General features: G+C 46.4%; 1 protein-coding gene across 6 annotated transcripts in view; it reads left to right on the top strand.

Moving 5' to 3' along the window:
* The window catches only part of ZMAT4 (zinc finger matrin-type 4), a 197,467-nt gene that overhangs the window by 50,659 nt on the left and 123,263 nt on the right, over nucleotides 1-23,545 (top strand). For 3 of the 6 annotated variants that reach the window (XM_048513190.1, XR_007245935.1, XM_048513188.1), the window contains one exon: nucleotides 5,687-5,791. In XM_048513190.1, the coding sequence (XP_048369147.1) occupies nucleotides 5,690-5,791 (102 nt within the window). In that variant the 5' untranslated portion in view covers nucleotides 5,687-5,689. Of the gene's footprint in view, nucleotides 1-5,078; nucleotides 5,142-5,686; nucleotides 5,792-23,545 lie in introns of those variants that run through there. The other 3 variants (XM_048513189.1, XM_048513192.1, XM_048513191.1) reach the window with 2 other exon arrangements.

The raw sequence follows: 23,545 nt of genomic DNA, 5'->3' as shown, positions 1-23,545 counted from the left end.
GAACTGACTCAAATATCCTTGGGTTTTTGTTTCTTCCTTGTGAGAAATAAAAGCAAAGGTCTTTTTGAAACTGTATTAGTGATATACCAGTGAGATCATAGACATTTTATTTTTAATGGGTGTTGCCAACTTCATGAGTGAAAATTAACTCTTTGGATTACGGTTTCTGGTGTGAATGAAAAGCAGAATAGATAGCCTGTGGCATGTATCTTCAAGCTCAGTACCCTGCCCCTACAACCTTTGTCCCCAAATCCAGCACTGCAACCAGGAGACGATTGGAAGCTGATTGGAATCAACAGGCTCCTGGTCCATTCTGAAAAGGCCTCCACCCCAGTTGAAGTGTTCCATCTGGGGTCTGGGTAGGCCAGTACTCTCCCTAGACTGGAGGCATAGGCTGAGTTTATATATTTACAAATATTTCAGCAGACACATTCATTAAGTGCAGTGGATCACCATCACAACCAAATATACAAATGTAGGATGGCAGCATGTGTGGTCTTCTTTCCCTTTCATGATGCCGTTTTCCCACTAAAAATGAACTCATTTTTCAACATCATAGGAACATTACAACAGTGATGCCCTGCTGGATCAGAGCAGTGGTCCAGTATATTGCTTTTACACAATAGTCAGCCAGTTACCTCAGAAGGCAAACAGACAAGGTATAATGGCCAAGGTCTTCCCCAATGTTGCCTTTTAGCACTAATCAAAAGTTCCCTTTAGTCACCATAGCTGGAAGCCACTGTACTACAAACATCAGAAGAGCCGCAAGACCAAGAACAAACCACAGGAATAAAGATAAACAGCCAGAGGGAAAGTGTTCTTACCATACATCAAGGGAATCACTGACCGTATAGGGCAGTGATGGCAAACCTATGGCACGGGTGCCATAGGTGGCACTCGAAGCCCTCTCTGTGGGCACGCACACACAGAGTTCATCATGTGTGGAGCAGAAAATAACCCCCCCACATGGACACACATCTAGGCTGGCTTGGGCCACTGAGCACATCATGCGCGCACCGCGGTGAGCAGGGAGGACTAGGCTGGCGGGCCTGGTGCCTGTGCTCCAGGTGGCTGCTGCCTGTGGGGGGCACAGAGGGGGCAAAGATGCTAGAGAGGCACAGAGTGGTGCATGTGAGACTTGCTGGAGGCTAGAGCAAGTGGGCCCCTGCTCGAGCGGGTGGAGCAGAGAAAGAGGGAGCCAACCAGTTTTTTCTAAATTAAAACCTCAGCATTCAGGGTAATTGCTGGGTTGGCACTTTGCGATAAATAAGTGTGGGTTGGGTTGCAATTTGGGCACTCGGTCTCAAAAAGGTTCGCCATCATTGGTATAGGGAAACATAACCTACAAACAATCTACAGACCCACTAAGAAAATGCAACAAATGCTACGTTCAGCAAAGGATCAGAGGGATCCTCTAACTTCTGCAGGAGTCTACCGCATACTGTGTAGCTGTGGGCAAGTCTACATAGGGATCCACCAAACGCAGTGCCCAGACATGAATCAAAGAACGTGAAAGGCACTGCAGACTAATTCAGCCGGAAAAATCAGCAATAGCAGAACATGTGATAAACCAAGCTGGGCATAGAATATTATTTGAAAACACAAAAATTCTGATCACTCTGACAACCACTACGTCAGACTACACAGAGAAGCCATTGAAATCAACAAGTACATGGACAATTTTAGCAGAAAGGAAGAAACCATGAAAATGTACAAAATTTGGCAACCAGTACTGAAAAACACTAGAATCAAGACAGTGACTAATGAACACCACCCAGACACAGGATCTCTCCAGGCAGTAAGCAATCAAAGGGATCAAAAGGCCAGGCTACTACTATGCAGATGCCCTCACTAGTTGATTATGCTCTCTTCATGGTTACTCACATGCTAAAATGGGTGGATCCCACTCAACTCATGCATGTCAAGTTTACTAATTGCACCCTTTAACTTGTTAAAACAGGCAAATGCAGAGGTGGGATCCAACCAGTTCTCACCACTTCTCTAGAAGTGGTTACTAATTTTTTCTGAGTGCCAAGAAGGGGTTACTAAAGCAACCTCCCTGCCCAATAGAGACTGGAGGCACATGTGTGCGGCAGCGCCACTGTTTGAATCCCACCACCATCGGAACCTGTTATTAAAATTTTTGGATCCCACCACTGGGCAAATGGTTCTTTCTCCCACCCTGGACATTCCACAGGTATATATATTCCACTTGCTTTATTACCATCAGATCCTCTGAAGATTCCAGCCACAGATGCAGGCGAAAATGCTACTAGAACACGGCTATACAGCCCGGAAACCACACAACATCCTAGAAGCCACTGATGGACAAATCTTCCCTGAATCTGCCCAACCCCTTTAAAGCTACTTATACTCAATACCATCACTGAAGAAGAAGAAGACTTTATTTACAGTCAATGACCAGATATATTACAAATCTCCAAAATATCTACAACAAAACAAGAATGCAGATCTCTCTCCCGTATTCCAGCACTATCCATCTATCTATCATTATACTTTGTAAACACACCAAACAGCATAAAAATACTAAACAAAACAATACCATCACTGTGGCTAGATTAGTTTCCCTTTTCCTACATTCCTGCTGGGTGACTTTGGGCTAGTCACAGTTCATTCAGAATTTTCTCTGCCCCACTTACCTCACAAGGTGTCTGTTGTGAGGAGAGGAAGGGAAAAGGAGTTGGTAAGCCACCTTGAGCCTTCTTACAGCAGAGAAAGGTGGGGTATAAATCTAAACTCCTCTTCTTCTCCTTGAGTGAAGAAGTACTTCCTTTTGCCCTTCCTGAGTCAATTGCCCATTAACTTTATTGGATGTCCCTAGGTCCGTGGTGGAGAACCTTTGGCACTCCAGATGTATGGACTACAATTCCCATCAGCCCCTGCCAGCATGGCCAATTGGCCATGCTGGCAGGGACTGATGGGAATTGTAGTTCATAGCATCTGGAGTGCCAAAGGTTCGCCACCACGGACCTAGGTGCTAATATGGGGGAAAAGTTTTCTCTATCCACCTTCTCCACTCAGTGCATGATTTTGGAAACTTCTATCATGTTCCCACTGAGTCATTTTTTTTGTAAATTGAAAAGTCTCAGATGGTTTAGCCTTTCCTCATAGTAAAGGAGCTCTAACACCTTAATTATCTTGGTTGACCTCTTCTGCATTTTTTCCAAGTCCACATTAAGTTTTTAAAATATATAATATAGCCATTTTTGTGTCTATTACAAGTAAATTATTCTCTCTTGTAGGGTAGTTAGGATGTTCACAGCTAAATTAAGGGCTTTATAAGTGGCTGCTCCTATTTTATGGAATAAGGCTTCCAGCTGAGATTCTGCATATTATATAGGGTGGAGTTATTCAGGAGTGCTTTTTGACAGTGGTTCTCTCTCTCTCTCTCTCTCTCTCTGTAGGACTATATACTGTCTTGTTAACTTGTCTTGAGTCCTGCCTTGAAGAAAAGCAGGCTAAAATGTTATAAATAAATACATGGTGTATAACATGTAACTGCTCTAAAATTGTGTTAGAGAGATGAATTCGACAACAGCAGTGAAACCAGTGGCTGTGTCCATAGACAAAAAGGTGGTTATAATAATCTCATGTCTGATTCAGAGTGTTCTCAGGTGTGTACATAGCTGTATAGTGTGTACATGGCTGTGTAGACATGATGCCTAGAGAATTGCAGCATGAGGCGTTGAAGCCTTGTAGCGTTGAACCTACAAATCTATAAAACAAAATGAACAACCACAAAATGGCAGCCAGGAAGTGTTTTTAGGGGGTGAATGTGTACAAATGGGGTGGGGTGCAACAGACACCACCTTCAACCTTCTATATTGCCAAGGCAGGGAAACTGCTCACTTTTATTTTTCCTGCCGTTTTCCTTCAGGGACTGAGGTGATTCAGAAATAAGGTAGCATTTGTTTGAAAACACTTTCCCTCAGCCCTGTCTGCTGACTTTTATTTTTCTTTTCCACGGGCATTCCCTTCACAAAGGCAACTGAAATAAATACTTAGGCAGATACAGACTTAAACAGTAACACAGATTTATTTAGCAGGCAGAGGAAGTGGTAAAGGTAGAAAATGTTAACTTGGAGATAAATTTGGATGAGGCAAATAAAGCAAGAGGAATATATTTACACTATTCACAAGACAGCTTGGCACGAAGACTTATAGTTTTTGATTTCTTCAGCACAGCACTTAAAATTATGTGGTTTAGTTTACTTAGATGTTTCAAAGATGTTTCACAGTTTGTATAGTTGCTTTGCTTAGATGTTCTGATTAATGGATATCCACATACAGGGTCCTCACATAGGCTAGGTACATTCACTCAGTACCCTCACACAGCCTTCCCGGTTAGGTAAAATCCTCAAAAATAAAACATACACTCTCTATTGAGGTAAACTGAAGCAAATCCTAATACTTCTGACCCATTGGCACACTGGAATACTTTTTTCCCTAAAAGATATCAGTAATCTAGTTTATAAAGGCTCTTCAGCTTGCCTATTATTAAACTCTTTCCACCAGCACAATTTGTCTGTGTATTTTATACTTTCACCCAGCACACAGGCTTATAATAATAGTTCCTGTATCCTGTCCCATAGTTTAACAGAACTGTCCCCTCAGAGATGTTTAGTTTTTACTCAGTCAAGACAGCCAGGTCTTGACAGCATGAAGGATTCAGACCAAAAGCCTTTCAGATTGTCCACACAAAGGAGATAACCTCCCCCCCTCCCCCGCTTTGCATCAAACTGTTACTTGCCCAATCAGAGTGCAGGAAGCCACAGCCAATCAGGTGGCTTTCCTGTTCCTAGACCTCTACTATAACTCACTGTGCAGGTAAAAATGTTTTACTTTGACAGAACTGCTCTTTAAAATATACATTTCTACTGCAGTCTGTTACAGGGGGGTGGGGTTGAAACGTTTTGCAAACATTTGCAAAATGTTTTTAGGGGCTTGTGCATAAAGGGCCTATCCCTCATCCAGAATTAAGTTTCCCTTCAGCCATCCGGATATAGGGGTATATTCTGATCCTTATTCTATCAAATTTTTCCTTCCCTTCCTCTTAGGAGCTCAGAGGGGTAAACACGAACCTGCTCATCTCCAAAATATCCTCACAACAACCCTGTGATGTAAGTTAGAGGGGAAGAGGGAGTTCTTTTTTGAGCTGAAAATGCATCATCCAAGCCACAGTAGAAATGGGAGTCTGTGAGGCCGACATCTCTTTGAAAGAGAGCATTAGGAGCTGTAATGCACAGAACAAAAGGTGTATGAGCTTTGACGGCATTACCCGTTCACATCAAAGCAGACCTTCAGATTTAAGTGCATTTTCATTTTCATTTTATTGAAGTCTCTGTACTTCCTCACTTACTTGCAAGCCTTCTAAAGATGATGGGACTTATGTAAGATTGCTGAATATTCAGACTTCAGGAGACTACAACTCTCCAGTCTGCATAATTGCACAGACTTTTTTTCTGATACTGTTTAATTCCACTGAAATGGCATTTTTTAAAACTTTATCTCTTAACTTTCTCCCAAGGAAGTTATTTGCTCAGCTCTTTTCCCAGATTGGTGTGAAATGCTACTTGATATCTGTGACAAGTTGTGCGCCAGGGCTGTGACGACAGTGATTCACTCTCTCTTATTTTATTTTGTGTTTTATTTGTGTCATTGTAAGCAGATGAAATCATCGGATATTGACCAGGAATTATTCACAGAAAGCTACTGTAAAGTGTGCAGTGCTCAGCTAATATCAGAATCTCAGCGCGTGGCCCATTACGAGGTAAGTACTGCAGCGCTTAATGTTGGTGGCAATCCAGAGGCTTGCAGGGTCTCTGGACTTTGAAACGCAGTTGCCAGTAAGATTGTGATGACACAAATAGGTGTGATGTTCTCCTTCCAATGCAAGAACAGCAGATCTTGCATTGGAACAGCATTGCAGAACAGTTGGAGGTGAGTGATCTGAGGTAGGAAGTCTGAAAATATTATTTGAAATAGAAAACGAAATGAACAATTGTAAAGGCAAGGTGATGCACAATTAAGTTAAAACAGTGATTCAAACTGTCATTATATTGGGGTGCTGTGTGGTTTCCGGGCTGTATGGCTGTGTTCTAGCAGCATTCTCTGAAGATTCTATCAGATCCTCTGAAGGTGCCAGCCACAGATGCAGGCGAAACATCAGGAGAGAATGCTGCTAGAACACGGCCATACAGCCCGGAAACCACATAGCACCCCAGTGATTCCGGCTGTGAAAGCCTTCGACAATACATTGTCATTATATTGCTTAGAAAGATGGTTCAGTTTTTGAAGTGGGGGCAAGATCAGTAGTTTAGGGATGCTTTTGAATGCCTCATCCCTGTTGTTTTAGACCCCCAAATACCTGTTTCAGTTTTGCTTCTTCCTTGTGAAAATGGAACCTGTGCATCATTTGCTGCTTCTTCATACATTTTTTCTTATAAAATGTATGTATTCGTATGTGTTCCTTGTGTATCAACTTTATATATTACCATGTGTATAAATGACTTAAGGCATACTTTTAAGTGCTGTATAAATTGCATACCCATTACAAACAACCCTACAAATCTAAGTATGACAAGCAGGAAAACCCATTAAAAGGAATAGAGATTAATACAAAAATAAATGAAAGGGGAACATTTGCTAATTCTTAGTACAACTGTGAGTGTGTTAAATGCCATCAAGTTGCTTCCAACTTACAGTGACCCTATGAATGCAATTAGGTCTGTGGAAAATCACCATGGGTGTGCAATGTGCAGCAAACAGTTGTGGATCTGCATTGCAGATTATTTTTTCCAGATCACTGTCCTCCGTGTGTAAGTCCAGCAGGTGGAAAATCTGCTGGAAATAACAGAACACATTTTGAGCTTCTTTGCTACATAGGCAAGTCTGCGTTAGGATCTCAATTGGTGACCAATCCACAGGCACATAGGCCTCCACTGGGCCTATCCATGTTGTATATGTGGGAAACAGCACAACAGTAGCAGATAACAGTGACGTGACTGCACAACCATGTGATATGGTGTACTTTTTGCAGGGGAAGTACAGTTTCTTGTGGCATAGTCATGAACTGGGAGCTCAAGATTTTCTTTCTGCAAGGGAATACATCACAGTATCACCAGTTGTAGATTCTCATTTAAAAAAAAAACCTTGCCAGTATACTGACCAATGTTTTAGATGAAAGAAAAGCATGAAATAGAGATCCAGTGACAAAAGCTGGGAAAGCAAGGTAAGGCCAGGAGCTGCCAGGGACTTCAAAGTGAAAGGGAGCTAAAACATCAGGAATGAACAGAGGGAGCAGCAGTGGCGTAGGAGGTGAAGAGCTCGTGTATCTAATCTGGAGGAACCGTGTTTGATTCCCAGCTCTGCCACTTGAGATGTGGAGGCTTATCTGGGGAATTCAGATTAGCCTGTGCACTCTCACACACGCCAGCTGGGTGACCTTGGGCTAGTCACAGCTTCTCGGAGCTCTCTCAGCCCCACTTACCTCACAGGTGTTTGTTGTGAGGGGGGAAGGGCAAGGAGATTGTAAGCCCCTTTGAGTCTCCTGCAGGAGAGAAAGGGGGGATATAAATCCAAACTCTTCTTCTTCTTCTTCTTCTAAATTGTAGGTACTTTCATGTAATGATGAGCTGAATTGGACAGTCATGGGCACTTAGCTGTTCTAAGCAGCAGGAGTGCAAGTCTAACCACCTGATGCAGGAGGAAAAGGGTTAAACCAGTTTTGTTTGCCAGCATGTGTCTGAGAATGGAATCTGAGGTAAATTTCCCTTTATTTGGCTGAGAGGTGGATTTGGCTATGGGAAGGCGTATGTGCGTGGAGGAGTGCAGGGCTGCTCGGGCAGTGGAACTAGCATAGCCTGCTTGCGTGCTTGCTTCTGTGTCCCATCATTCCTGCTCAAGATGCTTATTAGGACATAAACAGATTATTGCAAAGGCAACATAATACCTCCAGTGTTATCTCCTCCCAGTGAATCGGTATCCTTTGAAAGCTAACCTGAATTTCCTACCCCTTAGGGAAGACAAAACATGAAATATATATATTTTTAAAATAGTATAGAAAATAAACATCGTTATCCTACTTTTTACTATTCACCCAATTTGTTAAAACAAAGCAGTCTGTCATGAAAAAAAGTGACCTAACAGCTTTACTTTGGTAATAGCCAAACTTAATTAATCCAAATGAAACTAGCAACAAACAGATGAAAAAAAAATTCATTTGGCAATAATAACATTGCTGGAGACGACGCTCTCTAACTGCTGAGCAAATTTCAGTCTGAGATTGCTGCAGCATTGCCTGCCACTCTTGCTTGGGTTGCTACCACTGCAGACCTGGCAGGGATAAGTCTGTAATTTAAAGATAATTTTTTTTAAAAAAGTCAGCTATTTTTCCACTTTCCATCGGGGGAAAAATCAGTTCAGTTAAGAACTCCGATGCCTCGGTTTCCACTTTCCGCCCTCAAACATGCAGAACTGTCTCTTTGCCAAGAGGGTTTTAGAGCTTATTTCCCTTCTTTGTATATATTCACAAAGGTCAGATATAGGGAAGGAATTTTGGGGAAGGCTGTAACATGAGAGGCTTGTTGGAATGGCAACAGAGAAGGCATTCATGTCTGCACAGCAGAATAAAGAAAGATTCTTATAATTTCCATTTGCACTGAATGGGCACTCCATGGCTATCCTGGAGTATGAGGCTGAGGTTTGATAAAATGGGACAACCAAAGCCTTATTGACTCAGAAAGGGTTCAATTTAAAATCAGATTAATGTTGAAGAAGCTCCAAATCCAATTTAAATAAACACCTTTAATTACTGAATAGCCTGCGAAATCTTCTTGTGGATGCGGTTGGAGGCTCACATTTCTTATACCAATACTTAGATACTGGAGGATTGGGAAGTGGTGTCATACTGATCTCCAAACTGAAACCAGTTCAGTTTGGGTCAAAGAACAACTTGGAAATAAAAGTACCTACCTAGATTTCACGTGGCCCACTGTTATATTTCCAAAGTTTTTCACCTGGGTTCTCCTTTGCATGTGTGCATTCCTATTGACTTGTAAGATACTGATCTTGGAGAAAGTAGAGTTGCAGTCCATGTGGGTGAATTGATGAATAGAAAGCCTGGCGTTCATGGTCTGAGAAAGTAGAGTTGCAGTCCATGTGGGTGAGGGTTAGACTTGGTAATCTTTTTTTATATAGATTTTTCTTGTATAGAATATTTATACATTTGTTACATTCAATATCTTCATTTCATCTATACATTTTTTCATTTTCCCCCCCTCCCCCCCTTTTCTAATGATTGTTTTATGCAAGCAGCAGGAGATTCATTCTTCTTATTCTCTTATTCCATAGTTCTTTGTTAAATCCGGCTTCTTCCATTCATGTTTCATACACTGTCCATAATTTCATAATGTCTTCCATCTTTTCTTCCCATAGTTTATTTTTTGTCAGTCTGTCAAAGATCTCTAACTGTATTTGTTCCCATATGTATTCCATCCATTTTGACACTGTCCATTTTTTATTATCTTTCCAGCCCAACGCCAACACTGCGTGTGCTGCTCTAATCATTATTTTATACATTGGTTCCAAACTTCTATTCACTCTTTTATCATCCATTATCCCCACAATTAATAATTCATTATTTATGTCGATTTTTACTTTTACTAACTGTTCTACATATTTCAATATATTTTCCCAAAACTTTTTCACCATTTTACATTCTATCCACATATGAGTGTAATATGCTCCTTTTTCTCCACAATGCCAACATTTTGGGCTTAGTCCTTTTATCATATAGGCTAGTTGTATTGTGGTTCTATACCATTTAAGTAAAATCTTTCTTTAGACTTGGTAATCTTGGCTTTGTATGAATGATTTGTCATAATTGTGCCATTAAAAGAGACAATCATTTGGAGAAGAAGAATATTGTCTGAAGAAGCTGCTTCTCACGTTGAGAATCCTCAGATTTGGCTGCCACAACAGCTGAATGTTATAGAATGAATCTCCTTCCCCAGCACTAAGCCTTTCTTGAAGGCGAATAACTCACAGGGAGTCAATACAGTCAACAAAATGGGACATTCAGTAACCAGTGTATTAGGATTTTAGAAGTCTGGAACCAACCAGAAAAAAACCTCCTGATGCATAGCATAAATATTAACATGATATTTTAAACGGTACAAAAATTACATAATAGGAACCTATTTCCAATGAGCTATGTAGAGTAGTATAGACCAAAATCCATAACTTTATCCAAGTAAGTTTGAGGATTATTTTGTACAGGGCAATCCTATTTTCTGCACAGAAAATCCCTCTTGAATAATTCAAGTTTGCATAGTTTGTGGGAAGGCAAGAGAGGGGGAGCTTTGCTGACTTTCTCAGTCAGGCCATTCCATAAGATGGAAGCCTCAATGAAGAGAGCATGGATACTTGCAAGTTGGAACCTGCAGAAACCCCTGCTGATATGAGCGAAGTTGTCATGGTGAAGCATAGGAGGAGAGGCAGTCCTGCCAAAAGAGGGGCCAAGGCCATGAAGGGCTTAGTATGTGACAGCCAATATCTTAAACTGAGCTCAGTATTGAATGGGCAGCCAGCAGAGTAACATGCATGCTGCATCTAGCACCTGCTAATAGCTGACCCACAACATTCTGGAAAAGCTGGAGTCTCCAAGTTGGTTTTTAGGGGCGACAAATGTTCAGTGTTACTGTGGTATAGATCCAGGTTGCCAGGTCAGCTGTATAAACATAAGGAACCATCTTATGGCCTAGGTGATAGAATTTTTGTAGTTATTTTAACATGTTCTCCAGTAATAAAACTGGATCCTGTATAACACCAGGTCATGTAACTGAATCAACAAGGGTAAATTGAACTCCATCAAAAGTGGGGAAAACAATGTCCTTTAAGACCTTCACCTTCCTAGGGTTTAGTTCAGGTGTGTTCAACTCTGGCGCATCAGATGTTCATAGTCTACAATTCCCATCAGCCCCAATTGGCCGTGCCAGCAGCCAGGGCTGATGGGAATTATAGTCCATAAACAACTGAAGCGCCAGAGTTGGTCATCCCTGGTTTAGTTTCAATTTCTTTACTCCTAGCCAGTTGCTGTTCGAGGGAAGTAACTAATAACCCTCCTAGCCCTTCATGAAATAAATGTGCAATACAACATCACTTTGTGTGTGGTAAAAGTTATTTTATTAACAAATTGGTTCTAGGTAAAAACAGAGCGTAAGGCGCAGCATGGGGGTCTGATCTTATGTCCTGTGTGCTGGGCAGCACGAGTGCTGTCCCCCAGACACCTAAATTTTTCTCGGCACGCCTGCCGATGAAAAATTAACACACGCTGGAGCAGCTGTGAGATTCCAGATGGGCGGTTGCCACTTCCTGAAGACTCTTTGCTGCCAGGGGCGCAAGCCATATAAGCCCACGTCTGGGCAGGTTACCCCTTGGCTTGCTCGACCCCTAACCTCATAAGGAGGTTCCCAAAAAAGCGGGCATTTTGCCTGCTGTCCCCAAGCTAAAGATCCAGTCCCCCATGCGCAATCAGCCAAAGAGCTGGGCTCCAGCTCCCGTAAACGCCTCCTATACCTTGAGCCAATCACACAATTCGGCGTATGCTGTGCAGCCAACAGTCCATACCCCAGGGAGATAAGTGTACCCCGTCATCCCTGTAAACAGGGGCCAGTTTGTGTGAAATTTCCCAGTGAGCAATGCAATGGCCCCCCTTTGCCTGAACAAAACTTGAAACCGCGCGACAGGTGTTGATTCTGGCCAGGTCCACCTGTTTGAAACCGCCCCGCCAACAGCGTCTCTCCAGCAGCTTGGACCAAAGATCCTGGTCCCCAGGTAGCATCGAAAATCCGTCCCAAATCTTCCCGCATCTTGTGAAGAAGAATAATACGCTTGCAAGAAGGTAAGTCATTTTCCCCGAGATGAATGATGAGAGCATCACGGGCTCCCCAGCGATCCATCTTGTCCAGTAAGCGTGGGCAGGAGGGCATCCCACCGCGATACCTCTGAAGCCGAACCACGAAACCCTGTTTCCAGCATGAGACCCAAGTTCCAACCCCATCCGGAGGATACCGCTGTGAATGCCCAGTGGACGATGCTGTGACCAATAATCCAGATATGCTGGGTACCTGTGGAAACTGAGAGACAGAAAGTCACAACTGCGGGAAGGGCCTGATGTAGGTCTTGTATGCAGAGGATCGCCACCTGCCCAAAGACTGGATGTGTTGGGCTGGCCAGCCCAAAGATGCAGCGGTGGATGCTGCACCGATTCTGAATGAATGTAGGCCAAAGGACCTGTGGGGAAGGTGGAGGCTCCTGAGGCACAAACGGAACACACTGGCCAGCTGAGTAGCGTGACAAGCAGGACCCATCCTTGTGGATGAGTAGTGGGCCGGGATGTCAGGGCGGGCCACTAAGTATGCCTCCGTCAATGCGACAGGACAGGGAAGGCCCGGCGGTGGTGAACGGATGATTATAGACATCCCCTTAGCTTCGCTGATCAGTTTTTTGACCGGCGAAGGTGTATATGTAAGGCCTGGTCTACAATGCTGGCGTCACCCCATGCTAGAGCTCTGGCTGAAGTGTGGAGCTGTGATGCTGAGACTAGCTCGCTACTCCTAAAGGCCCCAAAGAATGCTTCTTGAAGGCCGTCCTGAACAGTAAGGATTCAAAACGAGACCTGCAAACTTGGGGGAGGGTATCCGTGAGCTGGCGAAGCAGTGTAAGAGACACCGGGCGCCGGCCATCCTGCTTGCGTGGGGCCATTCTAGCCCACCCTTTGACGGCCTGGCGGGCGACAAAAGAGCGGGAGGGGTCGGGGATGGCTGAGGTTTTGCAGTGGAATGACACAGCCGCCAGGAAAACATGAAGAGTCTGTGTCGACCCGTCCTGTGTTCTGTAGGTGAGCCAGATATCGCAGTATGGCCTCCTCCTTGAAAGGTGACTTGTGCCGTCCCGCTGAAGTCGAGTGGAATTCCAAGAAGTCCTCTAAACCCCTCTGGTAAGCACGACGTGTCGCTGGTGCCAAAGATTCCCTAATGCCTAGGGCCACTAATCCTTGCCAAGACTCCACAGTTCCTGGGGAAGAAATCAGGGTTAGCGGCCGCCATAGGAACCAATGCCGAATTTTATCCATTTGGAATCTGGAGAGGGGCATCAGCAATGTTGTTGTCCACTCCCGGCACATGCCTGGCTGAAAAGGAGATGTTGTTAATCAAACAAGTGGCCACAAATCTCCGCACCAAGCGCATGACCCTTTCAGAACGGGAAGATTGTTTGTTGATTACCCGGACCACTGCTGTGTTATCGCACCAGAAAAGAACCTTGCGGTCCCTAAACCGATGCCTCCATAAGTGCACGGCCACTAAAATGGGAAAAAATTCCAAGAAAGTTAAATCTCTCAAGATTCCAGTAGCTTCCCATTCCCCTGGCCATCGCTGGGCGCACCATCGACCCTCGAAAAAGACCCCAAAACCCAAACTTCCCGAGGAATCAGACTGAACCTGCAGGGCAGAGCGTGCATCTAAAGGGGATTGCCATAAAGATGTACCATTAAAATGCTTCAAAAACTCCACCCAGATTGCCAAGTCTGCCTTAATGCCTTTGGTCAAACGGATGAAGTGATGAGGGGCCTTAACCCCCCTCATCGCCTGAGACAGACGTGCACAAAATGGGCGGCCCGGTGACACCACCCGGCATGCGAAATTCAGGTGCCCAAGGACCACCTGCATCTCCTTAAGGGTGCATTTGCTGCGCTGTAAAAAATCCTGCAATAGAGCAAGCATCCTGTCCATCTTGTCAGGCGGCAGGCTGGAAGAACCCCTCACGGTGTCCAGCGTGATACCTAAAAAGACCAACGAAGAAGTGGGGCCCTCTGTCTTCTCGTTTGCCAAAGGTATGCCCAGCTCTGCCGCCAGCTGTGTAAAGGCCCTCAGCCTGTCCGCGCATTCCGGTGTGCCGGCTTTACCTATGATTAGAAAATCGTCCAAGTAATGCGTTATGTGAGGAGAGGAGGCCCGGCCCTTGGCAGCCCATTCGATGAATGTGCTGAACGTCTCGAAAGCCGCACAAGCCACAGAGCAGCCCATCGGCATGGATTTATCCACGAACCATTGGCCCTGAAACTTAAAACCCAGCAAACAAAAGTCATTGGGGTGTATGGGCAGCAGGCGAAAAGCAGACTGAATGTCACGCCCAGCCATCTGGGCCCCGGGGCCACATGAGCGGATGAGGGCTACAGCTTGATCTAAAGAGGCGTACTTGACAGAGCTGACCTCGAGTGCGATGCCGTGCGTTCACGAAGAGCCCTTGGGGTGGGAAAGGTTGTGTATCATCCTAAACTCCCCCGCCGTCTTCTTTGGAACTACCCCTAGAGGGGACACCCGGAGATTGGGCAGGGGAGGGGATGAGAAGGGGCCAGCTACCCTGCCAGCTTGAATTTCTTTGTTAATTTTTTGTTCAACCACCCTGGGCAAGTCCCTGGCTGACTTCAGGTTCCCACAATCAGTGGGCACCCTTGGGCCTGCGTAAGGAATTCTAAAACCCTTAGTGAATCCATCTAATAAGAAATGTGCTGCCTGCCTCCTCGGGTAAGCTTGGAGTAATGGGAACAGGGCAGAGACCTTCACCGGGGAGGCGGCCAGGCGGGTGAGGTCCCGATTTCCCTCTGCCTCAAGCAGAGGTGGTGGCCCCGGGATTCCCCGACCCTCCGTCCTTTCTGCTGTTGGGGCTGGTGGTGGGCCGGGCACCACGAAAGGACTGGGCAGGCTTCCCCTTCGGGCAATTGATGCGTGGGTGGGAACCAGCACACCGCTCACAGGCATGCTCAAACTTGCATTTTGCCCTGTGGCATTTCCCCCCATTGAACTCCCAGCACACTAAGCGGCCTGTGCCGCGAAAAATGGGACGTTTCTTGTTGGAAGACTGCTGGGATTTGGCATTGGGCTGCACAAGCATTGTCCACGCCCTATTATGAACTAGATGCCAGCGTGTTTTGTACGTGTTGGAGGCACTTTTACGAAACTCCTCATCATAGCCTATTGCTGCGGCCTCTCCAGCAATGGCTCTGGCCCTCATCACATTATTGTAGTGGGCCAACAACTGCCAAGCTCTAAGCGGGTATGCTGCCGAAATGAGCATGGCATATTCACCGAAACCAGATAGCCAGTTGATGAAGGACCGGTCCACTCTAGGGGGCTGTGAGCTCTTCTTGGCAGATCCCCCAGAAACCGCCTGGGCCCCCTCGGGGACTACGAAGTCAAAAATATCGACATAGTAACCCTCCAATGCTCGTTCCTTAACTTTTTTGGGGAGGTGCCACCCCGGGGGGTCCTGAAGCAACTCGCCATTGGACAGAACCGAATCATGATCTGTCCCATCCTGCGGGAGACCCAAGCTAAGGTCCCGCCGTTTTGCCAAGGAAGGAGGCAACGAGGGAATACCCTCCCGGGAAACCCAATAAAACCCATCTGCCTGCGCAGAGTCCTCATCAGAGGACAACTCACTGGACGAGGAGGTGTCACGATGTTTCCGTGAACCCTTGTGATGTTTGATCTTGCGCTTCCGGGACCTGCGTGGCTGTCTCCGGTCTTCCTCTTCCTCACCGTCCGTCGACGAGAGTTCCCTTGTCTGGTCGCTTTCAACCTGGTCAGAGATAGGAAAAACCTCCCCTTCCCTAGAATCCCTGGCCGCATGGGAGCTAGTGCTGGGAGAGTCGGAATCTGCTGACTGGTCACGAGCATCAAACCACTCGCTGCTTTTGGACAGCTGCATCATCGATTTGGCCATGGTTCGCATGAAAACGTTCCCCATGTGAACTAAGGGGTTGCCGTGCCTAGAGGGGGGAGGTTGCTTCCCCTTGTGGCTGCGTTTTTGGCCAGGCCCGCTACCCTTTGGTGGAGGTGGCGATAAAGGCCGAGCCTGGCTAACAGCGCGCTTAGAACTCTGCTCTCTTACACTGTTGCTGGGTCTGGGGGCCACCGGCGTCCTTGGTGGTCGCTTGCTGGTGGTGGTGCCATTGGCTGTAACCCTTGGGGCCCCGCTACTGCGTGTTCTATGGATGGGGCTGCCAGGCACTGTCTGTGCAGCCGCCGCCGTCACAGAACCCCTGGCCTTTTTGGCTGGGGCACCCTTGGATGCCTCCGCGGGTTTTTCCTTTCTGGCCCTGGTGGCTCTGCTTGCCCTCTGCTCCTTTTGTGGGGCCTCAACCCCTTTAGCTGTTGTAGGAGCCATACTGCAAGCTGTATGCAGAAAGAAACCCAATGCTTAAAGACAACAGTAGGCAGGACTGGGGAGGGATGGTGGTGTTTTAAGTGCAGGCAACCGAAAAGAGTACACCCCAATAACTAGCCTTGGTAACTGCGGCAGGGAAGGATAGGAAAAAAGGAGCAACAGTATACGTTATGCAATGCTTCTAGCGATGAATTCCCCATCCCAGTAAACTTTTATAAACAACAGTAAACAACATCAACAAAAAGTGCCTGAACCATGAACCGAGGGGGGGGGGGTGTGACCTGTGGGTCCAGAGAAACTATGTATTAGCCCATCCTGCCGCCCCCTTTTCACGTGAGGACTAATGGATGCGGCGGCAGCAGGGGGCAACTGGGGTAATGGGGGGCTGGCGGGCCAAGCGAGGCCCGAGGCCAGCGCCGCCGGCCCCCTTACCCGCCAGAAATTTGGCCGCGGGGCCGGCGGGAGGCACGAGGCCACCGCCGCCGCGCTCCCCTCCCACTAAAAGAAAAGCCGCAGGGCCGGCGGGAGGCGCGAGGCCAGCGCCGCCGCCGCCCCGGAAGAAGGCCGTGGGTGGTGCGGGGCTAGCGCGAGGCCTGCGGCCAGCGCCGCCGGGCCCCCGCCCACCCGGAAAAAACAGCCGCGGGTGCTGCGGGGCCGGCGCGAGGCCCGAGGCCAGCGCCGCCGGCCCCCTTACCCGCCAGAAATTGGGCCGGCGGGAGGCACGCGGCCACCGCCGCCGAGCCCCCCGCCCACTAAAGAAAAGCCGCGGGGCCGGCGGGAGGCGAGGCCAGCGCCGCCGTGCCCCCGCCCCACCCAGAAGAGGCCGCAGCATGGCGGGGTCGGCGGGAGGCGCAGAGCCAGCGCCGTCGCGCTCCCGCCCGCCCGGAAGAGGCTACAGTCCGGCGGGAGGCGCGAGGCCAGCGCCGCCGCACCCCCGCCCCACTTGGAAACAGGCCACAGGTCCAGCGGGGGCGGCGGGAGGCGCGAGGCCATCGCCGCCGCACCCCCGCCCCACCCGGGAGAAGGCGAGCAAGCGGGAAGGGGCTGGAGCAAGGCAAATGCAGCAGTCGGCGGCAGAGTGAAGCGGTGGGCAGAAGCGAAGACGCTCTCACCCCCTCCCCCCGGCCGGTCCCCAGCTGACGCCGGTACCAGGCTGTGAGCGTGGGCAAAGGATCCGTGCAAAGAAAAAGGGGGGGTGGAAGCCGCCATTACTTACCTCACACGCGTTCGCCACACGTGTTTGCTCCGGCAAATGGGGAGGGGTTAGGCCAGGACCAGCCTAAAATAGGCTGCCTGGCCCCACCTCCTCCAGTGACGTCAGGGCGCCAGGCGTCACTGCCTAGCGCCCTGGAGGCTTCTGTCCCTGCGTGGCACAGAAGCCAGAAACCTCGCGAGCTGTTGGGAGCTCGTGATGCGACGGGGAGGGCGGCAGCCACCTAGGAGGCTGTCCCTTCCCCACCAGCAATGGCGGCCTTGGTAATTCACGGCCGCTCTTTAACCTCAGAAGCCAGGTAGCCATTCTGGACTTTTATTGTATCACCAGAAAATGTAGACCTGAGTATTAAGTATAAGTCAAGGATACATAGACCTGAAAATTAAGTATAAAGGCTGTGTCAAAAATTATAAGAGCAGGTTTGGAGTTGGAATATGTCCCATAACATAATGGATATCTGATGTGTTGCTTAATGAAATATAAAACAACAGCCGTTGTGACGCCTCCTGGAACTTTTCACAGCTAAGTGCTTTCCACATGCCAGTATCACATCGCAGCTAATTTATTGGCAAACATGTATATAAAAAGAACAAATGACTAGGAGACTCTGAAATTGATCCTGGGAACGACAGTAAACTGTTTTGTTGAGGGATCGGAAGAAACCATCCAAAACATTCCAGGGTACTTAACTAGGAACTATTTGTTTTATGCAAAATTCTCTGAAAGAGCCAGGATGAAATCTTAGACTGGTCATATCTACCCAGAATGATCGCTTATCTTGTTTTTCAATTTAACTTACTCCACCATCCATGAGATCATTATGTAGTTACAGTACCCTGCCTCAGAGCTGTATGCATATTGCTGAATTACTGTTCAGTAAAACCACGGTCATTCCCAACATATTGCAATATTCCCAACAACAAAGGCCCTTTCCACATGATTCGTTTACAATGTATTTTGCTGCCAAATCCTACATTCTTTTCTTTTAATTACACGTGTTTTTTCACCTTAGTTTGGTTTTGGAAACATTGCCCCTTGATTTTTCCTGTTGATTTCCTGAGCACTTTTACTGTAATTTTTTAAAAGTCAATTTCTGAGCCAGCTTCCCTTCAACATGCGATCATGTTGAATCAGTTGTGTGGTGGGGGTGTCTGTCTGTCATGGCAAGATTTCTTGTATGGATCCATTTCCTGGAGCCCCCCTTTTCATTCTCTCTGCAGCAAGTGAGACCACTTCTAGCATGACTTTTGATCTGCTTTACCTCCAGAGTGGGGAGATTTGCCTGTGATCAAAGCTTTGCCTCAGACATCTTCCCTCTGTCTATAGCCAGCCTTCCCACTCCCTCGCACTGCCCTCACTCCTTCTGCCTTGTCCCTCCTTCCATGTTGCCGGCTCCTTCCTTCCTCTCTAAATGCTTATATTGATATATCAATATAATAACAAGGAATTGCAAGGAATAGTACAAGCAGGCTGTGTTTTTTGCTCCACCCCGCCCCACCCCGCCCCACCCCACCCCACCCCACCTCCCCTGCTCTGCTTCTGTCCTCCTTGATGATTGGGAGGGCTTTTAAAAACGTATTTCAAACAAGCCCTTAGAAATAAACTGTGCTGTGACAGTTCCTTAAAACAATGCATATCATTTACATGTATACTGGAAGAGGTTGTTGTGATTCTGGAAGAGAGAGCGAGAGTGGGGAGGTGAAGGGAAGGGAAGGGAAGGGAAGGGAAGGGAAGGGAAGGGAAGGGAAGGGAAGGGAAGGGAAGGGAAGGGAAGGGAAGGGAAGGGAGGAGGAGAGAATATTAGCTCTAGTCTTGGGACTATCCAGTGTGGTGAGATCTGTGCCTTTAAGGCTGTTGTAAGGAGGAGTTCAGAGAACTGGGAGAAGCAGAGCCCTGGCAGACAAGCTGTTCTGCAGGTTGTGGCTACTTTCTCACATGTAAACAGAGAACATGAGGAGAGCCTACAGAGCAGAGAAAAGCCTCGAGGTAAGCATTTCATGTGTAATGGGACTATATATACAATAATAGTGATTTGTAGATGGACGTGTAATGTTGAAAATGTGTACTTTAAATGATGCAAGGAATTAAAAACAGCTTGGAAACAAAGAGTTGGGGTTGATTTGTGTAAGGGAGAATCAACATGTTGGGGTCAAAATGCCAAAAATGAGAAATATGAAATCATCCGTAAAGTAGAATACAGCATAGATAACAGACTATGGGAGGAGATACTTGTAAATGTGTATATCTTCAAGACAATTTATGACAGCCATGAAACAAAAACTAATGGAACCATAATTACATAGTGATCTTGCAATTAAAAAAAAGGGTACCAAATGAACAGTTCCAAAAAACCTGATCTGTGAGACCAAGGGGTTGGGTATCCTTTTTTTTTTTGAAAATGTTCAATAGCAGTGTGTTGCCTTCTGCCGCTAAAGGACCACGGGCCACCCCCTAATTCACTTATCCCAGATGAAGAGAGATAGAAAAAAAGAGGCTCCGTGGCTGTTCTGAAGCTGCTTGATGCAGAGGCGTATCTAGGGAAAATGTAGCCCGGTGCAAAATCTGAGTTTTCCGCCAACACCCCGCAGCTGCCCTCCCCTCCCCCACCCCAACCAAACAAGTCTTGAAGTCAATGTGTGGACACAGAGGGAAGGAGGAGCGGTGTGGGAGGTGATTTTCCACCCCTACGTGACTAAATGGCCACAGCCCGGGGACGTTTCACCCCATATGTTCCCCTGGGTGGTACGTCCCTGGCTTGATAGGGTGGTGTGATGTGGGACAGACCAAGAAGCTCTGATGTCCATTACTTCATTAGGAGCAGGCATCTGAATTATGTTGTTTTCACAGTCAAATCTGATTATATAATAGTGTGAACGTTATCAGTGTTCACTGTGTGATCCCTGAGTGGCTGGCATTCCCCAAGGACAGAGGAAGCCAGCCAGGGTAGGGGTGATGGCGCTCATTTCAGCTGCACAGAGAAAGAAAACGTGGATTTGATTAACTGTGAATAATCATGCAAAGATGATTAATGATTAATAGGAACACCCCATTTAACTTCTAATTAACTGGAGAGTTTAGATTTTGTTTTTAAATTATATTTTGATATATAGCATGTCAGAAACCTCCAGCTGCATAAAACACCAATGAAAATAATTTTTGCTCAGGTGTAGTGAACAGGCGTTAGCAAATTGTTAAAAGTAGTATAAAGTAAAGGCAGGGCAGATGGCAGTGTGTGAAGCAGATCCATTATTTGTGACATAACAGAAATGGGACCAGCGCCACTAAACATGTGACCTAAGCCGTTGCCGTGAGAACTAAGATTTTCAAGGACACTAATGAAGTCGCATGTATTCTGAGGAGGTGCCCTTATATCTTCCAAGGCATTACAAAGGTGTACAGGAAATGCCTTTTCAATCGTGCCTGGGAGGAAAATGTGAACTGCGTTCCCCTTACCACTACTAAATACTGGCAAGCTGGTCCCTTGCACAACTTCTGTTGATTTCATTGAGGTCTGCGTAACAGAACTTCCTGCTGAATCGTACTTCATGAAAGTGTCTCTGCTATCTTCCATGTTACCCCAAATCTGCCATCTTGCTCCTAGATAGTGAAGCTTTTTGGGGAGTTGCAAAGAGTCTTCAGTCAGTCCTGTGCAAACTCCAAATGATTTTTTTTAATCTTAAAAAAAAGAGCATGAATATTAATATCCTTACTAGGATAGGCAGCTTAAACTCGCAGACTGCAGAACAGGTGGCTACTGCATGCTTTTTTAAAAAAAAAAATAGTTGGCGGACATTAGAAAAACACGGGCACACAAGTAGAACATGTTTGAGAGTGAAAAGAACACTCTGCTGTCTGCACAGCAACCTGGGCCTTACTCCATAACAAATTAAGCCACCCGGCTGTCTCTTCATCTGAGGGAGCTGTGATATTCTGCGAATTTTCTTCTGAAACTCAAATGCATTGAAATAAAAGCAAGGCCTATACAATCATTGCATATAAGTGGCAAGAAATAAGTGGCATTCCTATAAAACAAGGATTAGTTGACAGATTCCACTCCCCCACCCCGCGTGGTCCACCATTCACCATTGCTTTGAAATGTGCTTTCATCATCTCTGCAGAAATTACTTCTTGGAACTCTGTGTCTCCTGAGTGTTTTGTCAGGAGCACATGGCACTTCCTAGTAGAACAAAATACTTGGTGGCAAAGCTGAGCTTGGGATCCGCGGCTGCCATTTATGGGGGGAAGCAGGATGCTTAATTTCCCCATCCCTATTACATTTCTGCAGCCCCTCCCCCTACACTGTTAAGTCCAATCGAACCAGATATTCACCTGAAAGAAGGGGATGGTATGGGATAAGGGAGTATCCAGCTATGCCATTCTTGTCCCATCCAGGTCCACTAGCAGATGCACAAGAACTTTTTATCAGATATGTCTCGTGAGTTCCCTGCTAAGTGATTCATCTGTTTCAGATTTGGATCATCTCATATGGGGCAAGGATGCTTAAATCTTCCCCCCATTACATTTTCCTAACTTGAAACATCCCTGATGGGTTTCTAATTGCCCCTCTGGGGGCTACACGTTTACCAGTGTAGGCTTCCCCAGTGGCACAAATAACACCCTTGAGGGCCATTTCAGGTTGGCGAACTGGTGTAGGGAAGTACCTTCTTCCCATGTGCTGTTGCACTGATCTGAAACATTATATAAAGTGGAGCAGGTTCAGGTAGTGATTAGAGGGATGATCGGGGGCATTACAGTGTGTCTCTGGGAAATTGGAGGAGGGTGTGTATTGGCCCTTGTGACTGGTAGACATCATGAAGTTTTTGAATTGGCTAGGTCAGGTATAACTGCGTAGAAGCTTTGACCTTTGACTGGTCAACAGCACAGTGTCTCCTTGTCATCTGGACTCAACACCCACTACAGGTCTGGTGGTCAGGTACAGCCAGCCATTGCAGTGATCTGGCTCTCACAAGGCTGCCCTGTGTTCAGAGAAGCCTTGGTGTTCAAGCATGTGCTGGCTAGATTAGCAGATGCACAAGAAATGGGTTACAACCTCCCTTGTACACTGTCATGAAGAAGAAAGAAAAATATTTGCCTTTCTCATCAATCTGCAAGGAATTTTTCATTCTGCTATGCGAACATGACAATGTGTGTGAAAAAAATGGCAGGGAACTGCACGTCTGACAGGATAGTGTATCTTGAGGAAACCATAACAGTCTTTCACTTGGTGTCTGTCTCTCCTCCGTTTAATGTAGCAGTAAAACTGTCTCTCTCTTTCTGGCCCAACCTTCTTGAGACAAACCTCAGCTTTCTTGAAAAATGTGGGTACAACAGCCACGTTTTTAACAGACAGGGCCACCCCAAGGTGCTTGAGGCTGATAATCCAAATACTTCTCAACAAGATAAAACAACAAAGATGTTTGCAATGTAATTCTCCTACAAATGATTCTCACCCACTCCATGTGTATGGTTTTGATACCCCATGACAGAGATGGGTGCCAGGTGGAGAACCACCAAGTGCTAGGGATTGTGCATACACAGAATGCTACACCAGAAGCCTTTTCACACATTCAAGGTAGGCTGAATGAACAGATCCCCATATAAGGTGACTAGGATTTTGGTGACTCCGCACCTAGCCTACACACATTCATATAAGGTCTAATAGAGCCTAATGGTGTAGAAATGAATGCACATACTGCTCTCTTCCAACAGTCAGGAATCATGTTTTTTTCAAGGTTCCCATCAGGGATGCTACTGGTTTTTACTGTTCTGATTCAAAAATAACGTTTGCATTAATTTTTCCCCACAAATGCACAAGACTTTATTTTATGACATTTTCTTTTTCCTTGTTGCAGATTTTTTCCTTTTTATGCTTATGTAATTGTTGGTGTGGTTTTTGCCTCACTTGTGCCTCATGTTGCTAAAAGGGATTGATCATGAACTGCAGCAAGGAAAGGTGGTGAAACAAAAAGGGCAACACGGGAAAATAAGAACTGAAAATGCTTCCTTGAGGAAGCCCAGAGTTACTGCAGCTGCCAATCCATCTCACGTTTGGTCTTCCGCTTTTCCTTCTGCTTTCAACGT

The sequence above is a fragment of the Sphaerodactylus townsendi genome, linkage group LG12, assembly GCF_021028975.2.
Source record: "Sphaerodactylus townsendi isolate TG3544 linkage group LG12, MPM_Stown_v2.3, whole genome shotgun sequence".
Classification (NCBI taxonomy): Eukaryota; Metazoa; Chordata; class Lepidosauria; order Squamata; family Sphaerodactylidae; genus Sphaerodactylus; species Sphaerodactylus townsendi.
The sequence above is the reverse complement of the archived record's forward strand: the minus strand, read 5'-3'. Positions and strand labels throughout refer to the sequence as shown.